The 17,642-nt window shown below is 38.5% G+C and overlaps 2 protein-coding genes across 4 annotated transcripts in view; both read left to right on the forward strand.

Moving 5' to 3' along the window:
- Window positions 1-4,777: 4,777 nt before the first annotated feature.
- The window catches only part of LOC132142891 (NACHT, LRR and PYD domains-containing protein 3-like), a 62,328-nt gene continuing 49,463 nt past the window's right edge, over window positions 4,778-17,642 (forward strand). For both annotated transcript variants that reach the window (XM_059553082.1, XM_059553083.1), the window contains exons 1-3: window positions 4,778-4,895; window positions 12,700-12,836; window positions 12,956-13,078. In XM_059553082.1, coding sequence (XP_059409065.1) covers window positions 12,721-12,836; window positions 12,956-13,078 — 239 coding nt within the window. In that variant the 5' untranslated portion in view covers window positions 4,778-4,895; window positions 12,700-12,720. The remainder of the gene's footprint in view (window positions 4,896-12,699; window positions 12,837-12,955; window positions 13,079-17,642) is intronic.
- Window positions 6,869-17,642, forward strand: part of LOC132142892 (NACHT, LRR and PYD domains-containing protein 3-like) — a 125,239-nt gene continuing 114,465 nt past the window's right edge. For both annotated transcript variants that reach the window (XM_059553085.1, XM_059553086.1), the window contains exon 1: window positions 6,869-6,956. The gene's annotated coding sequence lies outside the window, so the exon portion shown is untranslated. The remainder of the gene's footprint in view (window positions 6,957-17,642) is intronic.

Genomic DNA, 17,642 nt, shown 5'->3' on the forward strand with positions numbered 1-17,642 from the left:
GATGCATGGCAATTCTTAAAAAATAAATAAAACCCTGGACAAACCATTAACTCTTGTTCAATGTGAATGCCGTATGCTGGAATATGAGCAGTCATTTATTCCGTCATCATCCGGGTGCTTATAGCGCGCGCACAGGCGAGACCTGAACAGCACACGTTAATATGTGTTTAAACTAAACTCATTTAATGCATTGTCAGTTTAAACATTTAAGAGCATGCAGTGAGAAGATTTGTGCATGCGCTCATCCGAAGTGCGCAAACCCACGCAAATATAAGCTCTCTCTGAAATATTGTTTAAATGGACAAATTCACAAAAAAATCATGTCAAAATGCCTGTTTTGGTAAGTATCCTACAGCAGACATAACCGGCTGATCGTAGGCCTTCCTTCTGTATCAGTGCATTCTCTTAAAGTGACAGTCTTTAAAAGTGAAAAAAAAAAAGTGACGTGACATTCAGCCAAGTATGGTGACCCATACTCAGAATTTGTGCTCTGCATTTAACCCATCCAAAGTGCACACACACACACAGAGCAGTGAACACACACACACACTGTGAGCACACACCCGGAGCAGTGGGCAGCCATTTATGCTGCGGCGCCCGGGGAGCAGTTGGGGGTTCGATGCCTTGCTCAAGGGCACCTAAGTCGTGGTATTGAAGGTGGAGAGAGAACTGTACATGCACTCCCCCCACCCACAATTCCTGCCAGCCCGGGACTCGAACTCACAACCCTTCGATTGGGAGTCTGACTCTCTAACCATTAGGCCACGACTTCCCCATATATATATATATATATATATATATATATATATATATATATATATATATATATATATATATATATATATATATATATATAATATTATATAAATCGAACAGCAACAACAAAGAAATCACTCACTGCTCTCGATTTAAAAGCTTTTGTAACTTTAATAAAGTATAATCTTTTATTTATACAGTCCAATATGCAATGCTGTTTTACATTTGATTACTTTATTCAATTGCTGTACCTAAAAACTAATGCTAGACCTAAAAACTGAAAATCACTGTTTATTTTATTTGTATCTTTATTGTATTTATTTGTGCTGTTGCTTGTAGTTAGATTTTTCTTTTTAAGTATAGTTTTTCCATAAATATAGCACATAGCCTACCGAACCATACCGAAACCATGAAACAAACCGAACCGTGAAAAAGTTGAACCGTGCCACCCACCCATCAGATTTCATGCATGGAGGTAATGGTCCAGGTCTCTGTGCCACTCCGCTGCAGGGAGCTCGTATGGGTCGATATTTTGGATGCCTAAAAGCTTCTCCAAATACCGCTGTTTTACGCTTGGTATGAGCTTTCTTTCACCTTATCTTTTTGCAATGCTTTACTTCCTTTTCTTTTTCATATTTGTAGATCCATCTCTGTTCCACCGAAATAATAAATGCGCTAAAATTAAAGAGCTCTGGAATGTTTAGCATCTCCTACCGTCATGGCCGACCGGCTCAGACCCCGCCCAAATCGGCACATGACTCCTCACTCTCAATAGCGCTGTGGAGGCACAGGGGGCACACCCACGATTTCAAACTTGATCAAAATCTGCTACTTATAATTATAATTCTGGATGTAAGAAACACTAGGAAACACCTTCATGTTAAATACATGAACTACTGTACTTAATGTATTTAACATGAAGGTGTTTCCATGTACTTTAAGTCAGTGCTTTAAGTGGGCCGGTAGGCACCGGTGCTCAGTACCGCCATTTCCAAATATAGCTCTTGAGCGTACCGCCACCTCTCCGTGCGCCCAGAAGGTGCTTTTAGCGTACCGGTACGCTCATTTGGACATCTGTTTTAATAGAGGTTTTAATCTTTTGCCTGCGCTGCCGCTTTTCAGTGCGCCCTTCACAATGCACGCTTCCTAATTCTTCCCACTGAGAGCAGAGACTACATTACCCATACACCTTTGAGTTTAACAAGTGAAAAGCGCATGCGTCGCTTTTGCCGCTGTCAGTAACAACTCACCGCGGCTGCAGAGGATGTGTGAAACACGCACACCCGGCTCGGTATAAACACAAATACAGTGAACAACACTTAATATGCTCTCCTGGCTTCAGACTCTGAGTACTAATACAGCACGGTCAGAATCAGATGACTCGCTGGCTCACACCCCACCCACGTCATTGTTTTTCTTTTTACAATGACATTTGAGTTCATGATTTTAATGTTGTTGTTTCTTGTGGCAGAATAAAGAATAATGACAGATGGTTTATCTTTGAATAAAAATGTGTTTAGTTAAGGTTTGAAATGCATTATCTTTTATTATAGGCTACGAAGTCTAACATCATAAGCCCCCCATCCCATCGCCCAAGACCGCAGACACCCCCCTTATCCCTCCAGCCCCCCTGCCCCGAATTTAAGCCAATCTCATCTGGTCACCCTATCCCTTTGCACATTTTATTTATGTTCAGTAGCTCTTTCTAGCTCAAGCAAATCCACAAACTAATAAAAGGATTTATTATTTTTTATAAGGTCGACTGTTGACTGCTGTATATAAAACCCCTTATATATATATATATATATATATATATATATATATATATATATATATATATATATATATATAGGCTATAATAGAGTACCAGCACCTCTATTGGGCCACTTAAAGCACTGCTTCAAGTACAACCCGAATTCCGGAAAAGTTGGCACGTTTTTTAAATTGTAATAAAATGAAAACTAAAGGAATTTCAAATCACATGCGCCAATATTTTATTCACAATAGAACATAGATAACGTAGCAAATGTTTAAACTGAGAAATTTTACACTTTTATCCACTTAATTAGCTCATTTAAAATTTAATGCCTGCTACAGGTCTCAAAAAAGTTGGCACGGGGGCAACAAATGGCTAAAAAAGCAAGCAGTTTTGAAAAGATTCAGCTGGGAGAACATCTAGTGATTAATTAAGTTAATTGATATCAGGTCTGTAACATGATTAGCTATAAAAGCTTTGTCTTAGAGAAGCAGAGTCTCTCAGAAGTAAAGATGGGCAGAGGCTCTCCAATCTGTGAAAGACTGCGTAAAAAAATTGTGGAAAACTTTAAAAACAATGTTCCTCAACTTCAAATTGCAAAGGCTTTGCAAATCTCATCATCTACAGTGCATAACATCATCAAAAGATTCAGAGAAACTGGAGAAATCTCTGTGCGTAAGGGACAAGGCCAGAGACCTTTATTGGATGCCCGTGGTCTTCGGGCTCTCAGACGACACTGCATCACTCATCGGCATGATTGTGTCAATGACATTACTAAATGGGCCCAGGAAGACTTTCAGAAACCACTGTCGGTAAACACAATCCGCCGTGCCATCAGCAGATGCCAACTAAAGCTCTATCATGCAAAAAGGAAGCCATATGTGAACATGGTCCAGAAGCGCCGTCGTGTCCTGTGGGCCAAGGCTCATTTAAAATGGACTATTTCAAAGTGGAATAGTGTTTTATGGTCAGACGAGTCCAAATTTGACATTCTTGTTGGAAATCACGGACGCCGTGTCCTCCGGGCTAAAGAGGAGGGAGACCTTCCAGCATGTTATCAGCGTTCAGTTCAAAAGCCAGCATCTCTGATGGTATGGGGGTGCATAAGTGCATATGTTATGGGCAGCTTGCATGTTTTGGAAGGCTCTGTGAATGCTGAAAGGTATATAAAGGTTTTAGAGCAACATATGCTTCCCTCCAAACAACGTCTATTTCAGGGAAGGCCTTGTTTATTTCAGCAGGACAATGCAAAACCACATACTGCAGCTATAACAACAGCATGCCTTCGTCGTAGAAGAGTCCGGGTGCTAACCTGGCCTGCCTGCAGTCCAGATCTTTCACCTATAGAGAACATTTGGCGCATCATTAAACGAAAAATACGTCAAAGACGACCACGAACTCTTCAGCAGCTGGAAATCTATATAAGGCAAGAATGGGACCAAATTCCAACAGCAAAACTCCAGCAACTCATAGCCTCAATGCCCAGACGTCTTCAAACTGTTTTGAAAAGAAAAGGAGATGCTACACCATGGTAAACATGCCCCGTCCCAACTATTTTGAGACCTGTAGCAGGCATTAAATTTTAAATGAGCTAATTAAGTGGATAAAAGTGTAAACTTTCTCAGTTTAAACATTTGCTACGCTATCTATGTTCTATTGTGAATAAAATATTGGCTCATGTGATTTGAAAGTCTTTTAGCTTTCATTTTATTAAAATTTAAAAAACGTCCCAACTTTTCCGGAATTCGGGTTGTACATTACATTTTATAAGGATGAAAAAGGTCAGATAAATAGACAGGATCTTTGTTATGAAGTGATTTATATATGGAGAGGAACATTTTAAAGTCTATTCTCTGATAAATCGGCAACCAGTGAAGGGATCTAAGAATGGGAGTGATGTGTTCATGTTTATGACCCTTTAAAAGAAGACATTGAGGAAATGACATTCTGGACTGGTGTACTGTTAATTTAAAGTGAATTGTGAATTTACAGAAAAAATATGGTTATATGCAAGAGCATTAAAGGGTTTTATTTTGTAATTTCCCACCAGACAGCTTTTTTTAATTCTTCATTTAGGATACTCAACATTTGAAGTCATTTAAATTTTTATAGGACTGTTTTTCAGACATTTCTATTATTTTTTATTTATTTATTTATGTGTATGTATGTATTGATTAACTCATTGATTGACAGAGAAACTGTCTCAGTAAAGGAATGTCAGATCGCTTTTCCCTTGACCTGACTGTGTTACCGTAACATCCACAAAACACCGTGACGCTAGAATGACTGTTTCTCGAGATGGAGTCTGGCCGCAGTGATCTATAACAGAGAACTGATCATTCTGAAGAGTTAAAATCCTTCTGTTCAGGTCTCAGAGTTGACGGTAAGTTGAGTTGTCAGCTTCTAATATCATGTATTATTGTAGAATGTCACTCTAGTGTTAAACTCTTCACACTTTAACGGAGATTTGAGGGAGTTGTATGGAATGATATCGCGGACTTTATTCAAAAGGAATTGCAAGTTGTATTTGCAATTGCGTTTTCAATTTGTGGACGCATAAAATGTGACATAATCCAAACGCAAATGCAAATCGCGCATTACCGTTTTCATTTTCGATTAAGTGAACGCACAGTGTCTGCCAAATTTAAAATGGAAATGCAAAGTCCGTTTGCAATTGTGTTTCCCATATCTTACAAGCTATGAGCCTGTCATATTTAAATAGCAATATTAATTACCACATTTGCCTTTTCACTCTCTCTGTACTGTGCATGTAAACTGCCAAAACTCAAATGGAATCGCAATACCTTTTGCATTTGAATTTCCAACGTCTACACGGAAACCTGTCAATCAAGTGACAGGGGTGGGGCCATTTTATTGGGCCTGTTTGCATTGGGAAGTGACGATCGTACTAAAATGTACCATGTTTTTACTAGGGTAAATATGAGTTAACGATAGTGTTTATAATTAAGCCACAGTAGCCACAAATGTACAGTTGTCTGAGACGAAATGTTCTTTAACATCATGAACCATAAAATGTAGTCAGTGTTCTACTATTGTTTATTTTCATAATAGGTAAACAAAGGTCACATTTTCTTGATTCAGCAGCTGCACGATGTAAAGCCGATAGTCCTGTCTTGAATCTAGAGATCTGGTGCTGCTTCTGTGTAGCTAGGTAGCTCAGTGGTTAGTGACTGTCATCTCTCACGGCATACTGTCTATTAGCGTGTGTTCGAAACCTAGGCCAACACAGACGTTCTTTATTTTTTTGTTTATCCTACTAACTTCAACCGCTGATTTCGGACTTGCTTCCTCAGTAGTTCAGACTTTGTGCATTTGACTCGGGAGTGTGATGTCGCCCGTTTGGCGGCTGAAGTTAGTGGCCTATGTTTACCTATTATGAAAATAAACAATAGCAGAACACTGACTACATTTTATGGTTCATGATGTTAAATAACATTTCGTCTCAGACAACTGTACATTTGTGGCTACTGTGGCTTAATTATAAACACTATCGTTAACTCATATTTACCCTAGTAAAAACATGGTACATTTTAGTACGATCGTCATTCCCAATGCAAACACGCCCAATAAAATGGCCCCACCCCTGTCACTTGATTGACAGGTTTCCGTGTAGACGTTGGAAATTCAAATGCAAAAGGTATTGCGATTCCATTTGAGTTTTGGCAGTTTACATGCACAGTGCAGAGAGAGTGAAAAGGCAAATGGGGTAATTAATATTGCTATTTAAATATGACAGGCTCATAGCTTGTAAGATATGGGAAACACAATTGCAAACGTACTTTGCATTTCCATTTTAAATTTGGCAGACACTGTGCGTTCACTTAATCGAAAATGAAAACGGTAATGCGCGATTCGCATTTGCGTTTGAATTATGTCACATTTTATGCGTCCACAAATTGAAAACGCAATTGCAAATACAATTGCAAATACAATTTGCAATTCCTTTTGAATAAAGTCCGCAATATCATTCCATAGAGTTGTTGTGACGCAGTGTAAAATGATGGAGATGTAACCGAATCATCTTTCTGAAGTAAACACTGATCTGGAGATTTTGGACAACAGAAAGCAATGAGAGGAAATGCGAAACAGAAATCGGTCATCTAGAGAAGATTTAACGATTTAAGTTTTAATGTTAATTTGGCGTATTCAAAGCAAATGTACTGTAATAGGGTTCCAGCTCATATAGGGTAGTCGGGAATGTGTACTAATATAATAATAGAAAATACGGATTGTATAACAGCGCAGTACGGCGATATACTCAAAGATTGAAACGCGGCATAAGAACAAGAAGAAGAGGAGGAGGAGGAGGAGGAGGAGGAAGATGATGAGGAGGGGCTCTTTGTGTTTGAACCGAAAGTAAACTGGAGAGTAAACGCGTATTTTGAAGAGTTAAAATCCTTCTGTTCAGGTCTCAGAGTTGACGGTAAGTTGAGTTGTCAGCTTCTAATATCATGTATTATTGTAGAATGTCGTTCTCGTGTTAAACTCTTCACACTTTAACGGAGATTTGAGCGAGTTGTTGTGACGCAGTGTAAAATGATGGAGATGTAACCGAGAGTTATAGGCTATGTATATGTGTATAGGCTACATTATGTGCAATCTTTAGGCTACATTATGTGCAAGCTTGTGTGCTCAGTCCATGTGCAGCAATGTAGCAGCAAATTAGTTTCGAGCGGAGATTAACAAACTGTACCTACAACTCAGAACATGCTTTAACCTCACACACTCGCCCCTAATTATGTTTAATGCGTGAGTTGCCATAATTTGTGCTCGTGATGGAGCGGTAGCTTCAACTATCATGGAGGAATATCCTGTGATGTCCACTTCACAGGGCACTTACGTTTAAATAGAAATGTCGGAAGCCATAAGAGAAACATACTAAATGTGCAGAGCAGGGGGCAAGAGGACTGGAATTGAGAACTGCTGCTTTAGGTAAGCTTTTACATGGAGAAACGTAACTACTCTGCTTTGCGCACCTGAGACTGTTACTGAAAACTGTGCTCTATGCTGGACAGTATTCATTTATCGCCAGTTGTTAAAATCGTGGTAATCTAATACATTTCTAATATATATATACAGTACATACAAAAATACAGAAAAAAAAGTAATATTGTGAAATATTATTACAACTTAAAATAATAGTTTTCTATTTGAATATACTTTAAAGAAAAATAATTTATTCCTGTGATGCAAAGCTGAATTTTCAGCATCATTCCTCCAGCCTTCAGTGTCACATGTAACATCCAGTCTATCACATGATCCTTTAGAAATCATTCTTATATTCTGATTTATTATGAGTGTTGGAAACAGTTCTGTTGTTTAATATATTTGATGAATAAAAGGTTAAAAAGAACTGCATTGATTAAAAAAAAAAAAATTCTAATAATATATTTTTTTTACTATCACTTTTTATCAATTTAACACATCCTTGCTGAATAAAATTATTGATTTTATTTAAAAAAAAGAAAGAAAAAAAAATTACTGACCCCAAATTACTGACCAGTAGTGTATATTGTTATTACTAAATATTTATATTTTAAAAACATAGCTTCTTTTTTTTATATATATATATTTTTTTTTTACTTTTTATTCATCAAAGTATCCTAATAAAGTATCACATGTTCTGAAAAAATATTAAGCAGCAGAACTGTTTCCATCTTTGATAATGAATCATCATATTACAATGATTTCTAAAGGATCATGTGATAATGACCCTAAAAATTTAGCTTTGCATCACAGAAATAAATGATAATTTAAAGTATAATAAATTTAAAAACAATTATTTTAAATTGTAACAGTATATCACAATATTAAATTTAAAAGTAATCGGATCTAGCAGTTTTTAATGCTTTTCTGTAGGATATGTTACTTTCCCGCCAAGCAATACGAAATACCTCTAGTTTTGTTTTCCTCCAGCTGCGCTCCATTTTTCGGGCTGCTCTCTTTAGGGTGCGAGTATGCTCATTATACCATGGTGTCAAACTGGTTTCCTTAACCTTCCTTAAGCGTAAAGGAGCAACTGTATTTAAAGTGCTAGAAAAGAGAGAGTCCATAGTTTCTGTTACATCATCAAGTTGTTCTGAGGTTTTGGATATGCTAAGGAATTTGGATACATCAGGAAGATAACTTAAAAAGCAGTCTTTTGTGTTAGAAGTGATGGTTCTTCCATACTTGTAACAAGAAGTAGAGTTTACAATTTTGGCTATATGAAGTTTGCACAGAACTAAATAATGATCTGAGATATCATCACTTGGCTGAATAATTTCAACACCATCAACATCAATTCCATGTGACAGTATTAAATCTAGAGTATGATTTCGACAATGAGTAGGTCCTGAAACGTGTTGTCTAACACCAATAGATTTCAGAATGTCTATAAATGCTGATCCCAATGCATCGTTTTCATTATCAACATGGATATTAAAATCACTAACTATTAAAACTTTATCTGCAGCAAGAACTAACTCGGATGTATAATCACCAAATAACTCTTTAATAAAGTCTGTATGGTGCCCTGGTGGCCTGTATACAGTAGCCAGTACAAACATTACAGAGGATTTATCATTAACATTTGTTTCTCTGGATAATGTTATATGAAGCACCATTACTTCAAACGAGTTATACTTGAAGCCTGCCCTCTGAGAAATCCTGAAAACATTGTTATAAATTGAAGCAACACCTCCACCTTTGCCTTTTAGACGCGGCTCATGTTTATGACAGTAATCTTGGGGGGTGGACTCATTTAAAATAATGTAATCATCAGGTTTTAGCCAGGTTTCTGTCAAACAGAGTACATCTATTTTATGATCAGTGATCATATTATTTACAAAAAGTGTTTTCGTAGAAAGGGATCTGATATTCAATAAGCCAAGCTTTATCATTTGTTTATCCATATTGCTTCTGTTTTTTATTTGTTGAACCTCAATTAAATTGTTAATCTTAACTTGGTTTGGACGTTTTTTGTTTTTTCTAGTTCGGGGAACAGACACCGTCTCTATAGTGTGATATCTAGGTGAAAGAGTTTCTATGTGCTAAGAATTAACTGACCTCTGTGACGGGAGGCAGCTAGCAGACGGTTGGTTTAGCCAGTCTGTCTGCTTCCTGACCTGGGCCCCAGTTAGTCAAGTATAAACACGAAGACTATTTGCCATATTTCTAGAGAGAAGAGTGGCGCCACCCCAGGAGGGATGAAGACCATCTCTTTTCAACAGGTCAGGTCTGCCCCAAAAGCTCGTCCAATTGTCTATGAAACCTATGTTATTCTGTGGGCACCACTTAGACATCCAGCCATTGAGTGATGACAATCTGCTATGCATCTCATCACCACGGTAAGCAGGGAGGGGACCAGAGCATATTACAGTGTCTGACATCGTGCTTGCAAGTTCACACACCTCTTTAATGTTATTTTTAGTGTTCTCCGACTGGCGAACTTGAACATCATTAGCGCCGGCATGAATAACAATCTTACTGTATTTACGTTTAGCATTAGCCAGCACTTTTAAATTTGCCAAGATGTCAGGCGCTCTGGCTCCCGGTAAACATTTGACTATGGTGGCTGGTGTCTCTATATTCACGTTCCGTACAATAGAATCACCAATAACTAGAGCACTTTCATCAGGTTTCTCAGTGGGTGCATCACTGAGTGGGGAGAACCTGTTTAATGTTTTGATCGGAACAGAAGAGCGGTGTTTTGACCCACGACTACGCTGCCTCACCGTCACCCAGTTGCCCTGCTGCTGGGGCTCTGTTTCCGGAACCGAACAATGTACAGGAATCCCTGAGCTAGACGCATCCAAAGCTGTATCTAGTGATACGAAGTGAACGATCAAAGTTAATCTGATAAGATTGATCGATAATATCAGAAATATGGTGTGAATTAAGTTATATTTTACCACTTTAAAAAACAGAGAGTGATAGTAAGATAAAGATTCTAGAGAAAAAATAAAATAAAAACAGCTACACGGAGCTACGATTTGCTACAGAAGGCCAACAGGAAGTAGAGAAAACACTGTCCAACAGCGACCAAGTAGACGTCCAGATATGGTCCAGACCGACTGATGCAATTTAGACTTGATTTATTTGGAGATTACTGCTCATGTCTCATTCAGCACAAATCCATTTGTTTCCATATTCAAAATGTATTTGAATGTTAAACTATTATTTATAATGTAAACTACTTACACATTTGCACATAGACGGAAAAGATGATCCTCTTCATATGAGCAAAAACGTCCTTGCCATAACAGCAGAGTGGACCAGTATACTGGTCTATTTAAACTGACCAGTGTAACCTGTTAAATGTTTAGTTGACTGTATTTTATTTTGATAATGAACAGACTGCGATGTAAGTTTGAATCGCTAGAATATACGTGTGCTCCAGGCTCCTGCGCGATCAAAACAGCTGAGACACACAAAAATTTCAAAACCTTTTTCGCAAAAGTGTTTACGTTCATTTGTGCACACTCACAATAAAAACAGAAGATTTGTGCTCTTATAGGGTTAGAACAATTTTAGATCGTGACCGTGCCTCTGGCAGCCGTTCGAGATAGAGCCTTCATGGTGCTTTGTTCTGGTTTGCTGGTTTCTTTTCCGAAATCTTCACAATCTAACTAATTAAGAATTTGTTCTATTTATTAATTTGTTCCCTTATTTCAGTTAAATCATGGGTTATTTAGGGAACAAAAATAATGAAACATGGACAATTGCCACAAATTAATAAGTCGTAGGAATTAATTAATTAAGTTGTAGGAATGAATAGTCTCTCTGTCCTGTATCTTATTAAATGACTTAGTTACTACATTTCTATTGCTTTTCATGTTGAATAACTTTTGTGTTGTTTCTATTTTAATGTACTTTTAAAGTTTAAATCACATTAAAAGCTTAATTAGTGGATTGTGAATTAATGGTGATGCATTTATATACGGTCACCGTCACTCACAGTGGCTCGTACGTGTTCTGCGCATGAACTGCAAGCAGCCTAACATTAAATCGTTTAAATGATCATCGACAGCCTTAATTGATTGCATCTCTTATCGACAATTAATTGATCATCGATTAATCGTTTACATCCCTAGTTTCACCCCTTCAAGCGAATGAACAACGCAAATCAAATTAGGAATTTTACAACACTATTCAAGATAGCCGGCTGGCAGGACGGTGATACACAACGACTAGCGACTTTGCGAGCCCTGTACCTCAGATCTATGTAGTTTGTGAACCATTGTTTTCCACACTGGTTTCGATAAACAAAATAAATGATCAATAATAATAAAAGATAAAAAAAATAAAATAAAAAAAATAAAAAAAATAAAAGAATCATCTGTTCATGAATTGGATCATGAACTTCTATCATGAAATACAGTAATAGAATATTTATTATTGAACATTTCGAAATAATAAAGACTTCAAGTTCATCTGTAAAGCACATAGGTGGGCATAGGATCGTCATCCTGGCTGGTCTCTGGAGCAACATCTGGCTCTTCCTGCTCCAGACTCCTCCCTGGCTTCTCCCTCCAACTCCACCCTGGGTCCTCTCCATTGCCTGCCCCACGCCTGCCTACAGAACCCCCACCCTCCTTCCTCTTTCGGTTCCGGGAGGGGGCGAACTGTTACATTCATTAACTTTCTGTTTCCTTATTTGGTCATTTTCCTGTTCTTGTTTGGTTAATTGATTAATCACCACCCATCTCCGTTCACCTGATTTCTCCCCTCATGCTTGTATACCCTGTTTTTTTAGTTCCTCCTTGTCCGTGATTAAGTTGATGTATTGTATTATGTTGGATGTGCCCTTATTCTCCCACGATCATTAAAAGTTTAGCATATCTTCTCCTTCGTCCGCCTTCATTCACACACCAGCATACATAAAAAATCGCAGACATCAGGTGCTAAGAATCGAAACTCAAACGTAGTTTAGAAAATTTGATCCATCTGAATAGGGGTTTAAAATCTGGTCTGATACTATAAAAACACGTCTTTCTAAACAGTGAAGATTTGTCAGTCAGGTATCACTAGTTTATATTCTGAACAAGCACAGAATCACTACATTGCTGCATGATTAGAAAAATAGATTATTACTAAAAAAAAATTATATTATGGGTGAACAGCAGAGTCATAGCTACAAAAAACTAATTCACTATTGAGTGTTATTTGTCTTTTTTCATTGACAGACCTCAAATCAATTCTTCATCATGGAGATCAGTGAGAGATCTTCATCTCCAGATCACAGCTGTGTGTCTCTGAAGAGTGATGCATCCATGGAACAGCCTCTTAGATTCAGCGCTGAACCAGTGACCTCTGACCTCAGGTGAGACACTGTCTCGTACTGGAGACAATAGACTGACTCATACAACATCATACATCATCTGAACTAATTGTGTTGTTTTAATTACTGTGTGAAGATCTATATGAATAATTATATTTTAGAGTCAGCAGGAGGAAGAGGAAGAGATCTTCATCTCCAGATCACAGCTGTGTGTCTCTGAAGAGTGATGCATCCATGGAACAGCCTCTTAGATTCAGTGCTGAACCAGTGACCTCTGACCCCAGGTGAGACTACATCCAGCTTGGTATCTGTTACGTACTTGAAAGGGTCTAGGGCATGTACCGCAACATTTATATATTAACTAGTGGTGGGCCGTTATCGGCGTTAACGTGCTGCGTTAACGTGAGACTCTAATTGTGCGATAAAAAAAATATTGCCGTTAATCTACTCTCAAAGTTGGGTTGGGAGCTGGGTCTATACTAAGCAAGCTATGATGACTTTCACCTTGATATTTTATATAACCGACTGGCTGAGGCCAGCCTAAAAAGATGCTCAGGACATTTGACGGGCCATTGCTGCGCATCGTCACGAAAACTTATTTTTTTCACATGTTTTACGCCTTACCGCTTGTCGATTTAAACATTAAAGCATCCAAAAACAAGACGCGGAGAAGCTGAACAGAGTAGCTGGTTACTCGCGCGCTGTGTTCGGTGCACACGAGAGAGAGAGCCGCGTATCACGGACAGCGACACTGAACCGAGCTCTCTTCTGCGAAGTTCTCCTCGAAGTCCCTCCTGCACCTGAACGGACAAATACAAATCGAAGTTTGAACAAACAAAAAGATGTGAAAGAGGCCAATTCTGTACTCGTCGTGTTCTGGTGTTCAGGGCTCACGCAGAGAAAGGCGTCTCAAAACACTTGAACATCGAAATTGCTTATTTTTGCTCTTGTGCCGATAAATACATACAAAATATGTCAAAATATCCACCTTGGAAATTATGCTCGAAAAAACTGTCAGTTATTTCTTAAGTGAAAGTAAATAGTTGAGGAAAAAGACTGGATGTGTATTATATTGGATGCGTACATAATCTCTTAAAGTGACCGCGCCTAATTTAGCTACTGGCTGCTGTAATGTTAATTCAAGAAAATGGAAATGAAAATCACTCACTGCTCTTTACTGAATTACTTGGTAGTTTTAACAGTCAAACCAAAAATTATTCAGAAACCAGATATAATTTTTGATATATAGCTAAACTGTAATAATGTGAGAAATGTGAGAAATGTTGAGGTGTCTGAATAAATGTAGGTTTGATTGTATATTTCATTTTTACATTGAAGACTATCCAGTGCTATTTTACATTTAATTATTTGGTTTCTGTACCTTGACACCTACAAACTTGAAAAAAACTTAAACATTGTGTAAATAGCACAAATAAAGAAAAATAAACGAACATACAAATTAAACAATTTCAAACAGGGGCAACTTTTTCAAGCACTTTGTAATGCATTTTGGAAACAGGAGATGAGCCTCTTTTGTAATGCACCACCTAGCTTGATAAAACCCCTTTTCAAAGACTTACAGAATGTGGGTAACACACACATTCTGAATTCCTTCGGCAGAATTCGAATGAGCCATTTTAATCTAGATTAATCTAGATTAATCTAGATTAATTTCAAAATCACAGTGAGATTAATCTAGATTAAAAAAAAAAAAATCTATGCCCACCTCTAATATTAACGTACTGCTGGAGGTGGGGGTATGGTGGAAGAACACATGACAGACTCTTTTAAAGGGAAAAATAAACTGGGCTTTATTCACAACAAGCCAAAAGGCCACTGGACCCAGTCAAAACAACAATAATGTGCACTTGGTACAATGTTATATTATAAACAAAAACAAACAAACAATAAATGGGAAAAGAACAAAAAGTAGCACCAAAGGAAAGAACAAAATATAAAAAAACAATCCTTAATCTAAACCTAATCTAACCAAAACAAAAATGTAGAACATAAACCAAAATATTCGGTGCATCCGGCACCCTAACTAAATTACCTACAAAAACAGAAATATAAGGGATGGCGCTCACTTCTTACCTAGTGTGTCTAACAAATCATCTGCTACGGGTGCAGTGTATATCGCAATCTACTAACCTGCGTTCTCTTCCCAGGATGTCAGTTTTTTTTAACCGAATGAAAAGGTAGACACAAACTAATCTCGCCCATGTTAGAGCGTAACAAATAATTAGAAATACAAAGAAACAAGCACATAGCACACAACTTAATTCGTGGGCAGAAACATAGGCAAAACTCTGTTTACGGCAGAAAACTCATTCCACTACAAAGAGCTCGATTTACTACAGAGGAGTTCTCAATGTGCTCCGGAGAGAAAGCATGAATGAACACGTAACCCCTTTAACCAGCTGGGCAGCCTCCGATTGGCTCTGAAGCGGCGCCTTAATGATGACTGACGTCCGACTCGGTCAATCACAGCAACCTGTGAGCAGAGAGAGTAAACTAGAGACAAAGAGAAGATAATGAGCACAACAACCGACACATGCTCAATACACCGACATGCACAGATCAATGAAAACAGAATACGCATGGAGCGTAACACCTGCCCCTTAAGAACCAACTATATGGAATAGATCAAACATATAGTTGTTCAAACAGTGATCAAATCCCGCAATAAGCAACTCTAGATTCACATTTTCGATACCTTTCTTATGTTTGATTACCAGATTATAACCCTGTACAATGAGAGACCAGCGCATCAATCGTTGATTCAGATTATACATACGTGACAGAAAAACTAGAGGGTTATGATCTGTAAACACCATGACTGGAATACTACTCGATCCGACATACACATCAAAATATTGGAGGGCCATTAAAAGTGCTAGTGCCTCCTTCTCGATCGTTGAATAATTCAACGGATGTCTGTTGAACTTCCGGGAAAAATAACAGATAGGATGATCGATACCATCTTTACCTTCCTGAATTAACACAGCTCCAGCACCAACGGCACTCGCATCCACATCGAGTTTAAAAGCAGAATCACAGTCTGGTGTGGCTAAAACAGGTGCATTACACAGAAGACCTTTGATCAAGTTGAAAGCATGCTGACATTCATCAGACCATAAAAACGTTCAGGATGGACCAAGAAGTGAAGTCAGCGGGTGAGCAATCGTTGAAAAGTTTTTACAGAACCCACGATAATAGCCAGCCATCCCTAAAAATCGACGGAGTTCACGTCGGGTGGTGGGAGCAGGGAACTCGACTATAGCGGTAACTTTTGCTTCTGCTGGGCGCACTTGACCTTGACCGACTTCCTTCCCAAGATATGTGATAGTGGCCTGCCCAAATTCACATTTCGCAAGATTTACGGTCAGCGACGCTTTCTCAAGACGCTCAAAATCAGTTCGCAGTAAAGACACATGTTCTGACCAGTCAGTAGAATAAACCACTAGGTCACCTAAATATGCATTACACTTAGGCACTCCAGCCAACACAATATTAATAAGTCGTTGAAAACAGAGTACTGAAGGAAACTATCAGGTGTTACAAATGCCGAGATATCAGAAGCACGAGCCGTAAGAGGAACTTGCCAGTAACCTTTTAACAAGTCTAATTTACTGACATAACAAGCTGACCCAAGGTTATCAACACAATCTTCCATGCGCGGCAGTGGAAAACAATCTGGTACAGTTACGGCATTTACTTTTCGATAGTCAGTGCAAAATCGCGCAGTACCATCGCTCTTTGGCACTAATAAGCTCGCAGAACTCCAGGGACTACAACTGGATTGAGCAAATCCATGCTCCAACAGATACTCCACCTCATTCCGCATCAGAGCTCTTTTTGCTGTATTCACGCGATACGCATGTTGTTTGATCGGAGCAGCACCACCCACGTCAATATCATGCTCTAACACTGTAGTACGAGAAGGTACATCGTTAAACAAAGCAGGAAAATCATTAACCAATTGCATAGTATCACATACTTGTTGTTCAGTTAAATGAGACACACAAAATGCAAAATTAGTTAATACCTCAGAATTCGTAAGTCGAGCACATTGCTGGTAAGTGTGACGTAAGATTACTCCATCGTCCTCAGGATCAGTGATTTCTACAGCAGCGCAAGCTACTAAAACAGGAGATGACACAGGGACAGTAATTTAATCTGCAATTAACACATTCTGGACAGCTTCTCTGTTGTGAAAAGTCTTTAACATATTCACATGACACACACGAGTCTTCCTCTTCCTATCAGGAGTTCCGATAACATAATCTGTATTACTGATTTTTCTCACCACCTCATATGGTCCAGAAAATCGTGCTGATAAAGCAGACCCTACCATAGGCAGCAACACCAACACCTGATCGCCCTTTTTTAAAGGTACGCTGTACAGATTTACGATCGTAGCGACACTTCATTTTTTTCTGAGCAACTTCAAGTGACTCCCTTGCCACTGAACAAGCTTTGTGCAAGCATTCACGGAAGTTGCTCACATAGTCTATCACATTCACTTTACGATTGGACTCTAAAGACAACAGATTTTCCTTGAGCATTTTCAAGGGTCCTCTGACAGTGTGTCCGAATACTAATTCAGCAGGACTGAATCCAAGGCTTTTCTGAACTGCTTCTCTGATCGCAAACAAAAGTAACGGTACACCCTCGTCCCATTCTTTACCCGTATCCATGCAGTACTTTCTGAGCATTGCCTTCAGCGTTTGGTGGAAACGCTCAAGCGCCCCCTGGCTTTCAGCATGATAAGCACTTGCGACCCTGTGGGAAATATTTAAACTGGACAACACTTGAGAAAAGATCTTCGAAAGAAAATTAGTGCCT

Source organism: Carassius carassius, chromosome 6 (assembly GCF_963082965.1).
Source record: "Carassius carassius chromosome 6, fCarCar2.1, whole genome shotgun sequence".
NCBI classification, from domain to species: domain Eukaryota; kingdom Metazoa; phylum Chordata; class Actinopteri; order Cypriniformes; family Cyprinidae; genus Carassius; species Carassius carassius.